The 20,215-nt window shown below is 39.1% G+C and overlaps 1 protein-coding gene across 5 annotated transcripts in view; it reads right to left on the bottom strand.

The window, feature by feature from the left end:
- Positions 1-20,215, bottom strand: part of LOC128706599 (uncharacterized) — a 482,754-nt gene that overhangs the window by 339,514 nt on the left and 123,025 nt on the right. For all 5 annotated transcript variants that reach the window (XM_070090188.1, XM_070090200.1, XM_070090197.1 and 2 more), the window contains exon 8: positions 2,154-2,406. In XM_070090188.1, coding sequence (XP_069946289.1) covers positions 2,154-2,406 — 253 coding nt within the window. The remainder of the gene's footprint in view (positions 1-2,153; positions 2,407-20,215) is intronic.

The raw sequence follows: 20,215 nt of genomic DNA, 5'->3' as shown, positions 1-20,215 counted from the left end.
AACAGCTAAAGACAAATAGCACCAAAAAAAAAAAATGCAGGTAAATTTCTTGGCTTATGACTGGGTAATACATTAAGGTTTGATACTCTTCTTTGACACTCTTATCCAGCACAAAGTATAAAAAAAAAAATGAGTAGGCTTTCAAACACCTTCTGCTAAATAACCAACTTTATTCTACTTACACTATACTATGCACTCATTTATTCATATACCATCAGTGCATGGGATAGCAAAACAGCAATACTATTGTCAACCAACAGTTACACAAAAATTTGCGATCAAACCCATATTAAACTCCAGTCTAAGAAAAACACATTACCCCTACTGCAACCCCTCTGAACTTACTAAACATATATCACTTTTCACACCTAGATTCTACCTAACAGCTGTAACCAAAACTGAGCACTATACAAAAGATAAATATAATACCTCTAAAGATAAAGTAAAAATTTATTTGCACTTGCATGACACATTTGAAGATTATTTTGAAAATGATTACATTATGAATAAAGTGCCAATTCAAAACTCAAGTACGTATACACAGCATTTTGGGCAGAATTAAGGTAATACAGAAAGATGATGAGGTTGAATCTAAAGACACAAGATATTATGTTAATAAAGGTACACAAAAAATGAAACACCCAACCAGAAGATGCTAAAAGTGGCTCAATATTCCACAAGCTTAAATGAATATAGAGACACCTACCTGAGCTCCATGTGACTCCCAGTCTTCCTATATATTTATATACTGTACAACAGTAAAATATAGCTAAAGCTGCAGCAGGTATTGCATAAATATGCTCTAAGCTATTCAAAATTTCCTGCAGGATAAAGTAAAACAAATAAGGACTGGAAATGTATATCTGTCAACAACTTTAAGGATCGTTGTCCATGGAGCTTAGTCTTAGACCAGGCCTCCTTAACAGTAGAGGAAATACTGCAGGAATATGTAAAAAAAAAAGTGTATACTGAAAGTAAGGAGGAATTTGCAAGATTTACCTCCAATCTTGAGTGTTCATGAGATGAAGAAAATTTTTAACATACAGTGGACCCTTGGTTTTCAAATTTAGTTCATTCCAGATGTCAATTTGGCAACCAAAGCAATTTTTCCCATAAAGAATAATGCAAATAGAATTAATCCATTTCAGACCCCCAAATGATGAAATAATATATTAATAATGTACTAACTGCTACATAAAATAATTAATAAAATTATACTGCACAGGGAAACTGTAAAAATGAAGACTAAATGAAAATTTAACTGAAATACTGTACAGTAAATGAAAATTTAAGTGCCCCTTACATGTCAGAGGAGAGCTAATGGCATACTGGAAGCAGGAGGTAGGGAAGAAGAGGGGGGATGTTACTACTTGGAAGAGAGTCATCTTCTACTAATATGTCAGGAAACTGTCCTTCTGGCATTGTTTTTCTTCTTTGTCTCTTTCACCACTAACACCTTGTTCTGGCTCACTGGATCTTTGTCTCAATAAAAACCTGACCAGTGAGGTTTGTTTCAGGCTCCATTTTAAAACTTGTTTAAATTGAGACATTATGCTGTTATTGTACATGTTAGAGAAATGGATGGCCACTGCTTTGTCTGGATATTTTTCAGCAAGGACATTTCCTTGACAAGTGCAATGGGCACATCATCCCTTCATTCCTCTTCCTCTGATGACAGCTCCACTGCAATTTGTTGCTGCTCCTTATAAAGGTCTAGAAATACTTCTGTGGTGAGTTGTTCTGTGCTCCCCCACCAACTCCTCCACATCATCTTCAGTCACCTCTAGGCCCAAGGTCTTCCCCAGGGACACAATATCCTCTACTGGCTCAGGCTCATTTTCAAAGCCTTCAAAATCCCACTTTGTTCTGTACATATGAAAAGTTGTCTGTTGACAATCAAGAAAGCGTATGAAAACCAGGACATTTTTTTCTTGAACACCTCATTCGAAAACCAATTTATTTGACAAGTAATGAAATCGACAACCGAGGTTCGACTGTACTTCCATTCTACACTTGTGTGACAGAACATTAATACTTCCCCAGATTGTAGCTATCAGTGCACTACCTCTGGTTGGTAAACAACTTCATTTCAATCATTAGATTATTCCTCTACAACTTAACGACTCCCTACACAATAAAATTACAACTCTTACCTTGACTACCCAATGCCAATGACCCCAGTCCAGCATATGGAGACATAGGAGTGAGGGCCTGAACTCCACTTGTAGTGACTCCTATCCCTGGAACATGTGACAAGGACGAAGGTGTCACACCAGCAGAGGGAATGTCAGGTAGGTACTGTGGCAAAAACTGGCTGTAAGGGCTAGGAAGGGTACCTAATACTTGATTCTGCTCTTGGCGCAGACTCTCCTGCAGGTTGTTGATTGTTCCTTGCACTTGGCTCAACTGTAAAGATATTATATAGTTGAATAAATATACATGTGCAATTAAGAGTTTGTACAAATGATTTCTGAATTTTGACTGCATCAAAATTATGCAGATTTGTCTCCTGAATATTTGTTTTTCAACATGCTGGCCATCTCCAACAGAGGCAGGGTGACCCAAAAAAGGAGGAAAAATTCACCATCATTAAACACTTTCACCATCATTCACACATAATCACTGTCTTTGCAGAGGCATGCAGATATGACAGTTCAGATGTCACTCCAAACAGCCAATATCCCAAACCCCTCCCATAAGGTGCAGGCATTGTGCTTCCCACCTCCAGGACTCAAGTCTGCTAACTGGTTTCTCTGAATTGCATCACAAAATATTACCCTGTTCACACTCCTACAGCTCTCGTCAAGTCCCAAAAACCATTCATCTCCATTCACTCCTATCTAACATGCTCACACATGCCTGCTGAATGTCCAAGCCCTTGCACACAAACATAAAAACAAACAAACATTACCAGAATATACAGCAACACTTACTACTGTGAATACTATATGCCAGTGGCTTGCTACAGCTTATGAGACCATTCCTAATTTCTAGTGTAAAAACAATTTTTGCCAAAAGCCAGCAATTTTAATACAGTAGTCCGTCATTTAGCATGAGTTTATTTGGCATGATTTGGGTATAGTATGATTGAAGAATTGTGGCACAATTTTATGTAACATGTTGTAAGATGAACTGAACATGGTTTAGTTTGTGGGAAGAAAAAAACTTCCTTTTTCCTCAAGCGGCTGCCTTGTTATGGATAAGCGGGGGAGACCTCCCCCCGTCCCCAGCATCCCCCCCCAACACCACCCCACCATACCAGCATTTATACTTCATACATCTCCAGTCCAACTTCTCTGATACAAGCTTGTGATTGTGAATTGTGTTTTGATCTTTTAATCGCTATATCTTGTATCTACCAAGCAATCATGACACCCAGTAGGCATACCAGTGTTGCTCAAAGTGGCAAGAAAAGGTGTAAGCATTTAAGTTTTAGAATTAACGAAGGAAACAAAGATACTAGACAAGACATCCTGTGGACATAATGAAGTGTTACTTTGTATACATAAAAAGAGGTAAACATAAGTTTGTGTGAATGACTGACTGACTGACTTACTGAATGACTGACTTACTGAATGATTTGACTAACTGAATGACTTGACTGACTTACTGAACAACTTGACTGACTTACATTCTGAACAACTTGACTGACTTAATGAATGGCTTGACTGAATTACTGAATGACTTGACTGACTTACTGAACAACCTGACTGACTTACTGAGTGACTTGATTTACTGAATGACTTGAGACTTACTGAATGCCTTGACCCTTACTGAATGCCTTGACTGACTGAACGACTTGACTGATTTACTGAATGACTTGACTGACTTACTGAATCACTGACTTACTGAACTTGACTGACTTACCGAATGACTTGACTTACTGAATGACTTGAGACTTGCTTAACAATTTGACCTACCAAACTACTTGACTTACTGAGCTTGACTGACTTACTGAACGACTTGACTGACTTGCTGAATCACTTGACTGACTTACTGAATGACTCGACTGACTTACTGAACAACTTGACTGACTTGCTGAATGACTTGACTAACTTACTGAATGACTTGACTGACTTACTGAATGAATTGACTGACTGAACTACTTGAGACTTACTGAATGACTTGACTGACTTACTGAATGACTTGACTTACTGAAGGACTTGACTGACTCACTGAATGACTTGACTGACTTACTAAATCACTTGATTGACTTACTGAACGACCTGACTTACTGAATCACTTGATTGACTTACTGAACGACTTGACTGACTTACTGAACGACCTGACTTACTGAATCACTTGATTGACTTACTGAATGGCTTGACTGACTTACTGAACGACTTGACTGACTTACTGAACGACCTGACTTACTGAATCACTTGATTGACTTACTGAATGGCTTGACTGACTTACTGAATGACTTGACTGACTTACTGAATCACTTGATTGACTTACTGAATGACTTGACTGACTTACTGAATGACTTGACTGATGTACTGAACAACTTGACTGACTTACTAAATCACTCGACTGACTTACTGAATCACTTGAGACTTACTGAATGACTTGACTGACTGAATGAGTTTAAAGTTAGACACTTCAGTACCAGAACCTCTACCATCCACCTCAGTCCAGTAGGGCCACAGCATAACTCTCCACTCTCTTCACAATCATCCACAAACACCAGCACCCACAATTTAAGGTAAGAAATACTTTTATTTCTGTTACATCCGTAGTCTTAAGCAGTAAAAACAACATAATACATCACAACAATGAACTACAATTACATATTCACTTTTATTTTTGGAAGATGTAGAGGCTTAAAAAAAGTTGTTTGCCTTTTTTGGGGCTCTCAGGAACGTAACCCTATTTTTCCCATTAGTTCTTCAGTTCATCTCACACGGTTTCATTTAACCCTTTCAGGGTCGACAGGCCCTCTCCCAAGCTTGTGCTCATGGTCGAAAAATATTTGAAGAAAAAAAAAAATTTCTTCTTATGAAATAATAGCTTTTTTTTGAGAGTATTATAAGCCAAAAGAAATTTTTTTGCAATCAATACTTGCAGAGGTATGGAGGCGTGAAGTTGACAGAAATTGAACCGCATATGGCAACATTGCAGACTGCCGGTCACCTGGTAATACAGTGGACCCCCGGTTAACGATATTTTTTCACTCCAGAAGTGTATTCAGGTGCCAGTACTGACCGAATTTGTTCCCATAAGAAATATTGTGAAGTAGATTAGTCCATTTCAGACCCCCAAACATACACGTACAAACGCACTTACATAAATACACTTACATAATTGGTCGCATTCGGAGGTGATCGTTATGCGGGGGTCCACTGTAGTTCATTTTGTTTTTTTTTCTTTTTCTTTTATTTTTTAATATTTTATTTTTTCAAGTAAGTTTTATGGCCTCTGAGACCAATATAAAGACTATTTGGTATATATTCACTCATTGCATACTACACAATAACAGCACAAACTTTGTTGTCATTATATTGTTTACAAAACATGTTTACACAAACCAACAATATAAAATGTTGTTTATTATTATTTTTCTATCATATATACAGTATACACATATATGTAGAGTCACTGGACAGGTTCCTATAACTACAAGAGATTCTGAAAGTTTGTAGTTGTGTGGGGTGGACTTGTAAATATGCTGAGTCACTGGTGTGTCTTGTGTCACAATGATGCATCATACCACCACTCGTTAATCTCACTGCCTTCCACAACACATCCCTTCCTCTCCACAAACCCACCTTCCTTCTTTCCTTCCATCCTCTCATCTCTTCCTACCTACCTTTCCTGCTTCCTTCCTCTCATCTCTTCCTACCTACCTACCTTCCCTCCTTCCTTCTTCCTTCGTTTTTTTCTTCATTCAAGTAATTTTATGGCCTGTGAGACCAATATAAGGTACAGGAAGGCCCCACTTATACGGCGGGTTAGGTTCCAGGCTACCGCCGTAAAGCGGAAATCGCCGTAAAGTGGAACACCCTTTTTTTCCACTTATAAATGCATACAAACACTAGATAACAAGTTTACACTAACATATATTAAGTTAGCAATAGAACCAGGCATCAAAAAACAATAAAAAGGTACAATACACACATAGTGCACTCATTACTTACCTTAAAATATTTATAGTCTTAATCTAGGGTGAGACAAGTAGTATTTATTGTAAGAAATCAAGTGTGGTATGTATTGTAATAGCCTCACCAGGCCACCCCACCCACACATACTATTCTATGATATTTAAGCATCCCAGAGCGATAAAATGTATATACAGTTCACTCATTACTTACCTTAAAATATTTGTAGTCTTAATGTAGGGTCAGGAGTAAGTAAATGAGATAAAACGAATAAATGAGAGAGAGAAAGAATGAATACATGAGAGGGGGCAGGCGCAGTTATGTAAACAAACCAGGGGAAGGTAAGTTTTGTAAACAAACGAAGTGTACACGTCTGGTTTGTGTACAAGTTACATTGTGTACAGGTTGTCTCTACATTGATACGGTAGAATTAATAAAGAAGAACACTCCCATTCTCATGTAACATCATTTTGAGAAGAAATGAAGCTCTGAGTGAAGGCAATGGAAATAAGTCACACTGACTTTTTTGGGTTATCCTAGGTTCTCTACACGTATGTTGTTATGTATGATAATCTATGTAACTGTATTTGTGTATACCTGAATAAACTTACTTACATACATACGAAAGGAATAATTTTCTACAGTTACCCCCAGTAACACATTTACTCTTATGTTAGATTAGAGAAAATGTTATTCTTGGCGTCACTTGTACAAGTTATGTGGCTCCCACATCTTATATTTATGTTTATTTATTCTATTGTGGGGTGTATTTATCATCTTTTTATGTTATGTATCGTGTTTATTATATAATTTTGAAAAAAATATCATGGATGGATTAATGAAAATGTGTATATTACCGTAATATACGACATTTAATGAGACTCGGTATTGTTATTATCACCACTTGTGCAAGTCGTCTGCTACGACATCTCACATTTGTTTATTTATTCTACTGTGGGGTGTATTTATCTTATTTATATGTTATGCATCGTGTTTATTATATGATTTTGAAAAAAATATCATGGATGGATTAATGAAAATGTGTATATTACCGTAATATACGACATTTAATGAGACTCAGTATTGTTATTATCACCACTTGTGCAAGTCGTCTGCTACGACATCTCACATTTGTTTATTTATTCTACTGTGGGGTGTATTTATCTTATTTATATGTTATGCATCGTGTTTATTATATAATTTTGAAAAAAATATCATGGATGGATTAATGAAAATGTGTATATTAACGTAATATACGACATTTAAATGACTCGATGTATGTAAGTTTATTTAGGTACAGGTATACATAAGTATAATTATCAGAGTATATATAAAATATGAAATAACTTTTAAAAACATTTGAAATTTTGGAGTTTCCAGACAAAATGGAGAGACTTAGTGCTTACTGAGCTCATGGAGAATGTAAACAAACAGGGTGGGGCACGGTGACCGTATTAGAAAGTCAGGTGGGGGGAGCCGTATAGTGAGTTTTGGTCATAATTTGAAATGTCCGTATTAGCGGAACGCCGTAAAGTGAAACGCCGTAAAGCGGGGCCTTCCTGTATACTGAATGGATATTCACTCATATGCTACACAATAAATGCACAGTCATTATATTGTTTACAAAACATGTTTACACAAACCAACAATAAAAAATGTTGTTTATTACTATTTTTCTATCACATATATACACATATAAAGTCACTGGACACTTCTCAGAACTGCTACAGCTTCTGTAAAGCTCATAGTTGTTGTGTGGGGGTGGACTTATAAATATGCTGAGTCACCAGCATAATTAGTGTCACAATGACAAATAACACCAACACTCACCACCCCTCACTGCCTGTCAACTTCCTCCCCACCCCACCAACCCACATGGAAATAAGTCACTGTCTGAATTTTTTGGGTTATCCTAGGTTGATGGTCTCCTTCCTTCCTTCCCTCCTTCCTCTCATCTCTTCCTTTCTTCCTTCCTTCCTCTCATCTCTTCCTTTCTTCCTTCCTTTCTCTCATCTCTTCCTTCCTTCCTCCCTTTCTTCAGGTTTCCTGGGCATTGCCCTTTCTTCAGGTTTCCTGGGCATTGCTTTCGGTCACAAACTCTTCAAAACCATGAAATTCATCTTCACTGACACTCCCATCTGTGTTTGAACTGTCACTTGGGAACAAAAGAGCCCCAATTAGCCGAGGAGTGAGGAGTTTCTTAGCGCTAGACATGGTGAACAAGGTGTAATAAAATTGCTTTCCCACAATGCACCACTGGGTCCCCTATTTTTTTTGTACCACACACACTGACCATGGAGACCCATTCTCTCACATCTAGGCATACCAGCTGTTTCCAGCTTAATTTGAGGCTGCTAGAATTTACGCGTACTTGTAGAGCACCAACCCTGGCGCTTAAGCCGTACTAGTACGGCAGCAACCCTGAAAGGGTTAAATGACGATCTACTGTATTCAAGATGACTCACGAAATCGTAATGACATGATTGCAAACAAACCATACCACGGGCAGGATTGAACCCGCGGTCAGAGAGTCACAGTGGTGCCTATGCTAACCTTCCTATGGTGTAGAAATATACTTAGTTGGACGAATCTTATTGTGGCTAGCTGGTCTAGTGGCTAATGCAACGGTCTGGAGTTTTGAGACTCTCTGACCGCGGGTTCAATCCCACCCGTGGTATGGTTTTTTTTACTGTATTCAATTTTTCCAACAAACTAGCTGTCTCCCACCAAAGTAGTGTAACCCCTGAAAAAGAACACTTTCACTCTCATTCACTTAATCACTATCTCTCCAGAAGTGTACTGACATCACAGCTCAAATACCCTTCTGAACTAATATTCATCCTCCTTCCTCCCCCCTCCTTCAGAGTGAAAGCAAAGCACTTCCCATCTCCATGGATTCTAGTCTAGCTAACCTATTTTCCTAAATCCCTTCATAAATGTTACCATGCTCACACTTCAACATGCCAAATCATCCCTATCTAACACTCTCACACTAGCCTGTTGGCTATCCAAGCCCCTACCACTTAAAACTTCCCTTACCTTTTTCCTCCAACCTTTCCTAGACAACCCCAACCTCTCCTTCCTTGCACCCTAGATTGATATATCCTCCTAGTCACCCTAATAAATAAAATAAAGTAAAATAAAATGTTTATGTAAACTGATGGCACACAGTATTTAGAGAAGCTAGATTTATGTACAATTTCGTTAAAGCCCCTCCTTCCAGCCTTTCTTAGAATGGCTCCTACTCCTCTTTCCTCCACTACAGATATATGCACTCTACTCTAAGTCATCCTATTCAGCTTCATCCACTCTGTCCAAACCACTTCAACTCCTCTTCAGCCCTCTGGATAATACTTTTAGTAATTCTGCATCTCCTCCTAATCTCCAAACAACAAATTCTGTGTAATATTCACACCACACATTACCCTTGGACATGACAGCTCCAATGCCCCCCAGCTGCCGCCTCCTTGTTGCAACATCCAAAACCCATGCTTCACATCCAGTGTTGGTACCACTATATTCTAATACATTTCTGTTGGATATCAGACTGGAGGGAGAGAGTATGGAGGTGAATGTATTCAGATATTCAGGAATGGACGTGTCAGAAGATGGGTCTATGAAAGTTGAGGTGAATCATAGAACTGATGAGGGTGCACTGATGAGTGGTGCACTTAGGAGTCTGTGGAGACAAAGAACTTTGTCCATGGAAGCAAAGAGGGGAATGTATGGAGTACAGTTATACCAACACACTTATATGGGTGTGAAACATGAGTGGTGAATGTTACAAGAGGGAGAAGGCTGGAGACAGTGGAGATATCATGTCTGAGGGCAATGTGTGGTGTGAATATAATGCAGAGAATTTGTAGTTTGGAAATTAGGAGGAGGTGTGAGATTACCAAAACTATTATCCAGAGGGCTAAGGACGGTTGTTGAGGTGGTTTGGACATGTAGAGAGGATGGAACAAAACAATGACTTGGAGAATGTATACATCTGTAGTGGAGGGAAGGTGGGGTAGGGGTCGGTCTATGAATGGTTGGAGGGAGGGGGTAAAGGAAGTTGTGCGTCCAAGGGGCTTGGACTTCCAGCAAGCATGTGTGACCATGTTAGATAGGAGCGAACGGAGACAAATTTTTTTAGGACTTGGCGTGGTGTTGGAGTGTGAGCTGGGTAATATTTATGAAGGGATTCAGGGAAACCAGCAGTTGGACTTGAGTCCTGCAGATGGGAAGTACAGTGTCTGTACTCTGAAGGAGCAGTGTTAATGTCACAGTTCTATAACTGTAGTGTAAGTGCGCAAGAGAGTGATGGAATGAATGATGATGAAAGTTTTTCTTTTTTGGGCCACCCTGCCTTGGTGGGAGACAGACAAAAAGTTATAACAATAAAATATTTCCGTTTTTGCCTCAATAACGTTCTGTCTCCACAGGTGCCTCAATGCACTATCCACCTTTTTTCCTCCCCTCATCAATTCTATGGTTTACCTCATCTTTCATAGATAACAAAGTGAAGTGACTAAGGGACTACTTAAGAAGTGTAGACTGGGGTAACCTGACCACGGACTATTGTGAGGAAAACCAAATAGAAGGTGGTGATGGCTGTCATTATGACATTTTCTAAAGCAATGTACAAGCTGGCCAAGCTGCATACATACATTCCTAATAAAGACTTTAGATCAAACATGAATAACCCTAAATGAATAAATAATAAACTAAAACATCTCCTGGGTGAAAGAGAGACATTTACAAGTAAATCAAATGAAGTGAGGGCCACCTTACTGAACAATATATCCACTTTAACCCTTTGACTGTTCCTGTCTTAAATAAATGTCATACGAGCCAATGTTTCTGATGTATTAATACACGTAAATTGTAGAGGCTTCAAATCAAGCGGGAGAAAGCTGGTAGGCCTACATGTGAAAGAATGGGTCTGCGTGGTGGGTGTGCGCCCTGTGAAAAAAATCGGGGATTCGATGGTGCATCATGGGAACGCCATCTTGGTAGTTCTTGTTCACCATGCCTCGTGGTAAGAAGTACCTCACTCCTCGCCAAATTGAAGGTCTTCTGTTCCCAAGTGATAGTTCTAACAGTGATGGAAGTGCCAGTGAAAGTGAATTCCGTGGTTTTCAAGAGGGTGTGACCAAAAGCAGTGCCCAGGATAATGTAATTAGTGATGAAAACCCAGATGACCCTCAACCTTCCACCTCTGGTGCTGGGCAGTCTCATTCACGTTCACCTGTACCAGGATGAAAAATTAAACTATTTCCCCGTCTACAGGACTCAGATCTGAGCAGTGAAAGTGATAATGATAGTGATTTCCAAGTCATTGAATGCAGCTCGAGTTGTGACAGTGAGGGGAAATATTCGCCGGTGAAACAGCAGTATGTATGACGCAGCATGCATTCTGGTAGTGTGTGACATGCCCTTCCAAGGCAAAGGAGTAAATCTCAGAGTACATCTCGTGGCCCTACACCACAACCTGAGAGTGAAGATGACAATATTGATACAATGGGGATGTGTAATGTGTGTGGGGCAGGTGATGGTGGTGGTGATGGTGGTGGTGATGGTGGTGGCACGAGTCATGCGGCACCAGCAGCGGCCCATGCTACTACCCATGCTGCTAACTCAGCACAGCCACAACCACCCTCAACCACACCCACACTCCTACAACATCCACAACCACAACCACCTTTCAATATCCAGAACCCAGCAGCAAACTGCATCTGGGATTGGCAGCACATTGCCAATTTTGTTTCCAATTCCCATGACTCTGATGAAACACAAAGTGGAATACGGCCATCGTGTACACATGAGAACAATGCCACTGAAGTGGAATGCTTTCAGTTATTCTTCGATGAACCCCTGATGGAAATTATTGTCAGGTAAAGCAACACACATTGAGTACACCATGGCAAATACAATTCTTTCACCAAGGTCACGGCTACACCAGTGGAAGGACACAACTGTGGCAGAGATGCACCTGTTCTTTGCCACAATAATGCTTATGCCACATGTGTATAAGCACACTGTCACAACATACTGGTCGACGGAAAGCCTGATTACAACCCCAGGTTTTAGTGATATTATACCAGTGAATCGTTTTTTGATACTGTTACGTATGCTACACTTCTAAGACAAAACCAGACCTGACAGAAGTGACAGGTTATATAAGACCAGGAATGTGTTTATGTACCTGAAACAAAAGTGCTATATGTATTTTTATCCCTTCAGGAAGCTTGTTATTGATGAGTCTTTGATTTTGTTCAAAGGCAGACTGTCATTCAAGCAGTATATACCAAGCAAGAGGAAATGCTTTGGTATAAAGTTATTTGTACTGTGTGATTGCAAAAGTGGTATGTGGTTCGAAACATGGGGCGAGTTCGATACTCGGGACAAAATTGGTTCGAAAAAAGTGGTCGAAACTCGAAGTGTTCGATAGTCGATGCATTCGAAACTCAGGGTTCCACTGCAACAGTCATTAATATATCCCCACCTCACCTACGGTATTTGTGCATAGGGATCAACCACAGCCAATCACCTTAAACCTTTAACCCTTAAACTGCCCAAACGTAGATATACGTTTGCTCGTATAGTGCTCCGAACGTAGATCAATGTTTTATTTTTCATTCCTCCAAAATTTGGGCGACAGGCCTGGGTCACCTAGACATGAGAGAATGGGTCTTTGCACTCAGTGTGCGCAGTATTAAAAAAATCTGGGACCACTCAGTACCTTGTGGGAGCACCAGTTCAATCGAGCACCAGCTAGAGCAAATAGCAAGGCAAACACCAGGGATTCACTGATGTCATGCTGCATTAACACTCCCCTTTTAAGAGGAAAGTAAAAATAGATTAGATAAATACATGAGTGGGTGTGAGTTGGACCTGACTGGCTTGTGCTACTAGGTCTGATGCTGTGCTCCTTGCTTCAGTGGATGTGACCTGACTAGATGGGTCATTGGTCTAAGCCAGGAGGTGACATGGACCTGCCTTGCATGGGCCAGTAGGCCTGCTGTAGTGTTCCTTTCTTATGTCCTTATGTATCCGGCAGGCTGGCTTTGGCTGTCTCTCTGTCTATATATATGTCTATCTGTCTATATCACTCTCTCACACATGTACACATAAGTACAGTTATTATACATAGTGTAAATTACCTAGGATAACCCAAAAATTCCAGGCAAAGTGCTATACTGTGCTTGTAGATATAAGACAAATAACCATGACGCAATATGCATTTTTACTTGCACAGGAATCAGGGAGCGGCTCGTAAACCAACAGTTTTACAGCCACTCCGAGACAGAGACAAGCAGACAGAAAGACACACACACACAGGTAGACAGAAAGACAAATAAGCAGAGACAGACAGACAGACATGATTGTAACAGTGAAAACAAATAAAGCGAGGGTTCCCTGGAGCAGTACGCATTTTATCAAGTGTCACTGGGCCGTCAACAGTTTACCAACACTTGTCAAAACACCATTCTTCAAGGAGTTTCATATATACTCCAGGCAGACAGATAAGCAGAGCTATACAGACAGATAGACACAGACAGACATGTTTGTGTGCAACAGTGAAAACAAATAAGGTGAGGGTTCCCTGAGTGCACATTCATCAAGTGTCACTGCCTGTCAACAGTTTACTAACACTTGTCATAACACCATGCTTCAAGGTATACTCCAGCATATCTAAAACATTGCTGGGACCTATAAATACTTCGTATATATGTCCAGACAATAGTAAGTGACCCAGGCAGGTGATAATGTTCACCTGTCAGCGTGACTGTGACTATCTGAGTACTATTTCAGTAACTAATACAGTAGGGCCCCACTTATTCAGCAGGTTAGGTTCCAGGCTACTGCCGGAAAGCAGATTTTGCCGGAAAGCAGACTTCGCCAGAAAGCAGAACTCCATTTTTTCCATTTATAAATGCATGTAAATGCCAGATAACAAGTTTACACTAACATATATTAAGTTAGCAATAGAACTAGGTATTAAAAAAGTAAAATACACATACAGTACACTCATTATTTACCTCAAAATATTTGTAGTCTTAATGTAGGGTCAGGAGTAAGTAAATGAGATAAAACGAATAAATGAGAGAGAGAAAGAATGAGTGCATGAGAGAGTACAGGCGGAGAGTTATGTAAACAAACCAGGCGAAGGTAAGTTTTGTAAACAAAGTGTACACGTCTGGTTTGTGTACAAGTTACATTGTGTACAGGTTGTCTCTACATTGATACGGTAGAATAAATAAAGAAGAACACTCCCATTCTCATGTAACATCATTTTGAGAAGAAATGATGCTCTGAGTGAAGGCAATGGAAATAAGTCACTCTGACTTTTTTGGGTTATCCTAGGTTCTCTACACACATGTTATGTATGATAATCTATGTAACTGTATTTGTGTATACCTGAATAAACTTACTTACATACATACGAAAGGAATAATTTTCTACAGTTACCCCCAGTAACACATTTTCCCTTATGTTAGATTAGAAAAAATGTTATTCTTGGCATCACTTGTACAAGTTATCTGGCTACCACATCTCATATTTATGTTTATTTATTCTATTGTGGGGTGTATTTATCATCTTTTTATGTTATGTATCGTGTTTATTATATAATTTTGAAAAAAATATCATGGATGGATTAATGAAAATGTGTATATTAACGTAATATACAACATTTAATGAGACTCGGTGATTATTATTATCATTTCTAATATGGAGTCACTTGTGCAAGTCGTCTGCTACCACATCTCATATTTATGTTTATTCTATTGTGGGGTGTATTTACCATCTTTTTATGTATCGTGTTTATTATATAATTTTGAAAAAATATCATAGATGGATTAATGAAAATGTGTATTTAACGTAATATACGACATTTAAATGAGACTCGATGATTATTATTATCATTACTAACATGACGTCTGGAGACATAAGACACTCTTACTGATTTTAATGTGTACCTGCATGCCAGCACAGTATGTAAGTTTATTTAAGTACAGGTATACATAAGTATAATTATCAGAGTGGTGGAGGTACGTGAGGCATTACGTAGAATGAAAGGGGGTAAAGCAGCTGGAACTGATGGGATCATGACAGAAATGTTAAAAGCAGGGGGGGATATAGTGTTGGAGTGGTTGGTACTTTTGTTTAATAAATGTATGAAAGAGGGGAAGGTACCTAGGGATTGGCGGAGAGCATGTATAGTCCCTTTATATAAAGGGAAAGGGGACAAAAGAGATTGTAAAAATTATAGAGGAATAAGTTTACTGAGTATACCAGGAAAAGTATACGGTAGGGTTATAATTGAAAGAATTAGAGGTAAGACAGAATGTAGAATTGCGGACGAGCAAGGAGGCTTCAGAGTGGGTAGGGGATGTGTAGATCAAGTGTTTACATTGAAACATATATGTGAACAGTATTTAGATAAAGGTAGGGAAGTTTTTATTGCATTTATGGATTTAGAAAAGGCATATGATAGAGTGGATAGAGGAGCAATGTGGCAGATGTTGCAAGTATATGGAATAGGTGGTAAGTTACTAAATGCTGTAAAGAGTTTTTATGAGGATAATGAGGCTCAGGTTAGGGTGTGTAGAAGAGAGGGAGATTACTTCCCAGTAAAAGTAGGTCTTAGACAGGGATGTGTAATGTCACCATGGTTGTTTAATATATTTATAGATGGGGTTGTAAAAGAAGTAAATGCCAGGGTGTTCGGGAGAGGGGTGGGATTAAATTATGGGGAATCAAATTCAAAATGGGAATTGACACAGTTACTTTTTGCAGATGATTCTGTGCTTATGGGAGATTCTAAAGAAAAATTGCAAAGGTTAGTGGATGAGTTTGAGAATATGTGTAAAGGTAGAAAGTTGAAAGTGAACATAGAATAGAGTAAGGTGATGAGAGTATCAAATGATTTAGATAAAGAAAAATTGGATATCAAATTGGGGAGGAGGAGTATGGAAGAAGTGAATGTTTTCAGATACTTGGGAGTTGACGTGTCGGCGGATGGATTTATGAAGGATGAGGTTAATCATAGAATTGATGAGGGAAAAAAGGTGAGTGGTGCGTTGAGGTATATGTGGAGTCAAAAAACGTTATCTATGGAGGCAAAGAAGGGAATGTATGAAAGTATAGTAGTACCAACACTCTTATATGGATGTGAAGCTTGGGTGGTAAATGCAGCAGCGAGGAGACGGTTGGAGGCAGTGGAGATGTCCTGTCTAAGGGCAATGTGTGGTGTAAATATTATGCAGAAAATTCGGAGTGTGGAAATTAGGAGAAGGTGTGGAGTTAATAAAAGCATTAGTCAGAGGGCAGAAGAGGGGTTGTTGAGGTGGTTTGGTCATTTAGAGAGAATGGATCAAAGTAGAATGACATGGAAAGCATATAAATCTATAGGGGAAGGAAAGAGGGGTAGGGGTCGTCCTCGAAAGGGTTGGAAAGAGGGGGTAAAGGAGGTTTTGTGGGTGAGGGGCTTGGACTTCCAGCAAGCGTGCGTGAGCGTGTTAGATAGGAGTGAATGGAGACGAATGATACTTGGGACCTGACAATCTGTTGGAGTGTGAGCAGGGTAATATTTAGTGAAGGGATTCAGGGAAACCGGTTATTTTCATATAGTCGGACTTGAGTCCTGGAAATGGGAAGTACAATGCCTGCACTTTAAAGGAGGGGTTTGGGATATTGGCAGTTTGGAGGGATATGTTGTGTATCTCTATACATATATGCTTCTAAACTGTTGTATTCTGAGCACCTCTGCAAAAGCAGTGATAATGTGTGAGTGTGGTGAAAGTGTTGAATGATGATGAAAGTGTTTTCTTTTTGGGGATTTTCTTTCTTTTTTTTGGGTCACCCTGCCTCGGTGGGAGACGGCCGACTTGTTGAAAAAAAAAAAAAAAAAATATATATAAAATATGAAATAACTTTTAAAAACATTTGAAATTTTGGAATTTCCAGACAAAATGGAGAGACTCAGTGCTTACTGAGCTCACGAAGAATGTAAACAAACAGGGTGGGGCGCGGTGACCATATTAGAAAGTCAGGTGGGGGAGCCCTATAGCGAGTTTTGGTCATAATTTGAAATGACTGTATTAGCGGAACGACGTAAAGTGAAACGCCGTAAAGCGGGGCCCTGCTGTATATGGAATAGGTGGTAAGTTACTAAATGCTGTAAAGAGTTTTTATGAGGATAGTGAGGCTCAGGTTAGGGTGTGTACAAGAGAGGGAGACTACTTCCTGGTAAAAGTAGGTCTTAGACAGGGATGTGTAATGTCACCATGGTTGTTTAATATATTTATAGATGGGGTTGCAAAAGAAGTAAATGCTAGGGTGTTCGGGAGAGGGGTGGGATTCAATTATAGGGAATCAAATACAGAATGGGAATTGACACAGTTACTTTTTGCTGATGATACTGTGCTTATGGGAGATTCTAAAGAAAACTTGCAAAGGTTAGTGGACGAGTTTGGGAGTGTGTGTCAATGTAGAAAGTTGAAAGTGAACATAGAAAAGAGTAAGGTGATGAAGTTATTAAATAAGTGAGGTGAAAGTGTTGAATGATGATGAAAGTATTCTCTTTTTGGGGATTTTCTTTCTTTTTGGGTCACCCTGCCTCGGTGGGAGATGGCTGACTTGTTGAAAGAAAGAAAGAAAGAAGTTTACCGAGTATACCAGGAAAAGTCTATGGTAGGGTTATTATTTACAGAATTAGAGGTAACTTAGATAGTAGGTTGGTAGACAGCAACCGCCCAGGGAGGTACTACCGTCCTGCCAAGTGAGTGTAAAACGAAAGACTGTAATTGTTTTACATGACGGTAGGATTGCTGGTGTCCTTTTTTCTGTCTAATGAACATGCAAGATTTCAGGTACGTCTTGCTACTTCAACTTACACTTAGGTCATGCTACACATACATGTACAAGCATATATATATATATATATACATTTTTTTTTTTTTTTTCAACAACACACACACACACACACACCCCTCCAGGTTTTCTTCTATTTTCTTACTAGTTCTTGTTCTTGTTTATTTCCTCTTATATCCATGAGGAAGTGAAACAGAATTCTTCCTCCGTAAGCCATGCGTGTTGTAAGAGGCAACTAAAATGCCAGGAGCAATAGGCTAGTAACCCCTTCTCCTCTATATATTACTAAATTTAAAAAGAGAAACTTTTCTTTTTCTTTTTGGGCCACCCTGCCTCGGTGGGATATGGCCGGTTTATTGAAAGAAAGATCTCCATGGGGAAGTGGAACAGAGTTCTTCCTCCGTAAGCTATGCGTGCTGTAAGAGGCGACTAAAATGCCAGGAGCAAGGGGCTAGTAACCCCTTCTCCTGTATAAATTACTAAATTTAAAAAGAGAAACTTTCGTTTTTCTTTTTGGGACACCCTGCCTCGGTGGGATATGGCAGGTTTGGTAAAAGAAGAATAATTAGAGGTAAGACAGAGAGTAGGATTGTGGACGAGCAAGGAGGCTTTAGAGTGGGTAGGGGTTGTGTAGATCAAGTATTTACATTGAAGCATATATGTGAACAATAGTTAGATAAATGTAGAGAAGTTTTCATTGCATTTATGGAGTGGAGAGGGGAACAATGTGACAGATGTTGCAAGTGTATGGAAGAGGTAGTAAGTTACTAAATGCTGTAAAGACTCTTTCTGAGGATAGTGAGGCTCAGGTTAGGGTGTGTAGGAGAGAGGGAGATTACTTCCCAGTAAAAGTAGGTCTTAGACAGGGATGTGTAATGTCTCCATGGCTGTTTAACCCTTTCAGGGTCCGTCCCGTAGATCTACGGCTTTACGTTCAGGGTCCAAACCATAGATCTACGCCATGAGCTAAGCTCGCTCTGATAAACTGTGAGTGGTAAATTTGGGCCTCGATATGAGAGAATACATCTATGTGGTATGTGTGCACCACATAAAACAAATCCTGCAGCACACTGTGTATAATGGGAGAAAAAAACTGAGACCGTGATTTTCGATTAAAACAGCGAAATTGCAGTGTTTCTTCGTATGTTTTTCATAGTTGTATTTGCGATTTCTTGGTCTCACTTGATAGTATGGAAGACATATTACAGAAATAGAGGTGATTTTGATTGGTTTTAGCACTGGAAATGGCTTGAAACTGAGCTCAAAGTAACGGAAATGTTAAATTTTTGCCGATGTTCAAGAGTAAACAAACGACCTCACACGTCTAATACACATTCACAAATGTGGTGATGATATTTATACAATTATTACAATATTGCATAACAGTAAATCTTCTATTTTTTGGTTTGAATAAAAATTCATTATGTGAATAAAAAATTAAAATGGAATGTATTTGTAAAGCCTCAAAAAGTAACTAATGAACAGAGGAAATGTTAGTTTAGTGCCAGGAATACCTACATTGTTTATTTTGGACCCTATTTTGAAATTGGAATATTTTGAACTTTGTGTTAAATTGGCCAAATTACCAATTTCCAATCACTTTATTTTGTAGTTGAAACAGTTGACTTGGCAATTTCTTGTGCTCAATCGATAGAATAGAAGTAATACTAGTGAAATAGCTAAGAATTTGGTTGACTGGAATAATGTAATTGGCCTAAAATGGGAGTCAAAGTCGGCAAAATCGCCGATTCGTAAATATCGCTGACACATCAAAATTCGCGAGAGCATAATTTCGTCAATTTTCCATCAAATTTTTGTTTTATTACCTTCAGAAAAAGATTCTCTACCATTTCATAAGGAAAAAATAACAATTTATTTTTTGAAAATTCTTGGACACTGGGGCACCACTTCAGATTTTGGCCTTGGACCCTGAAAGGGTTAATATATTTATAGATGGGGTTGGCCTAGGTAGTAGGTTGGTAAACAGCAACCGCCCAGGGAGGTACTACCGTCCTGCCAAGTGAGTGTACAACAATAGCCTGTAATTATTTTACATGATGGTAGGATTGCTGGTGTCTTTTGTCTGTCTCATAAACATGCAAGATTTCAGGTACGACTTGCTACTTCTACTTGCACTTAGGTCACACTACACATACATGTACAAGCATATATATACACACACACCCCTTTGGGTTTTCTTCTATTTTCTTTCTAGTTCTTGTTCTTGGTTATTTCCTCTTACCTCCATGGGGAAG

Source organism: Cherax quadricarinatus, chromosome 3, assembly GCF_038502225.1.
Source record: "Cherax quadricarinatus isolate ZL_2023a chromosome 3, ASM3850222v1, whole genome shotgun sequence".
In the NCBI taxonomy this organism is placed as follows: domain Eukaryota; kingdom Metazoa; phylum Arthropoda; class Malacostraca; order Decapoda; family Parastacidae; genus Cherax; species Cherax quadricarinatus.
The sequence above is the reverse complement of the archived record's forward strand: the minus strand, read 5'-3'. Positions and strand labels throughout refer to the sequence as shown.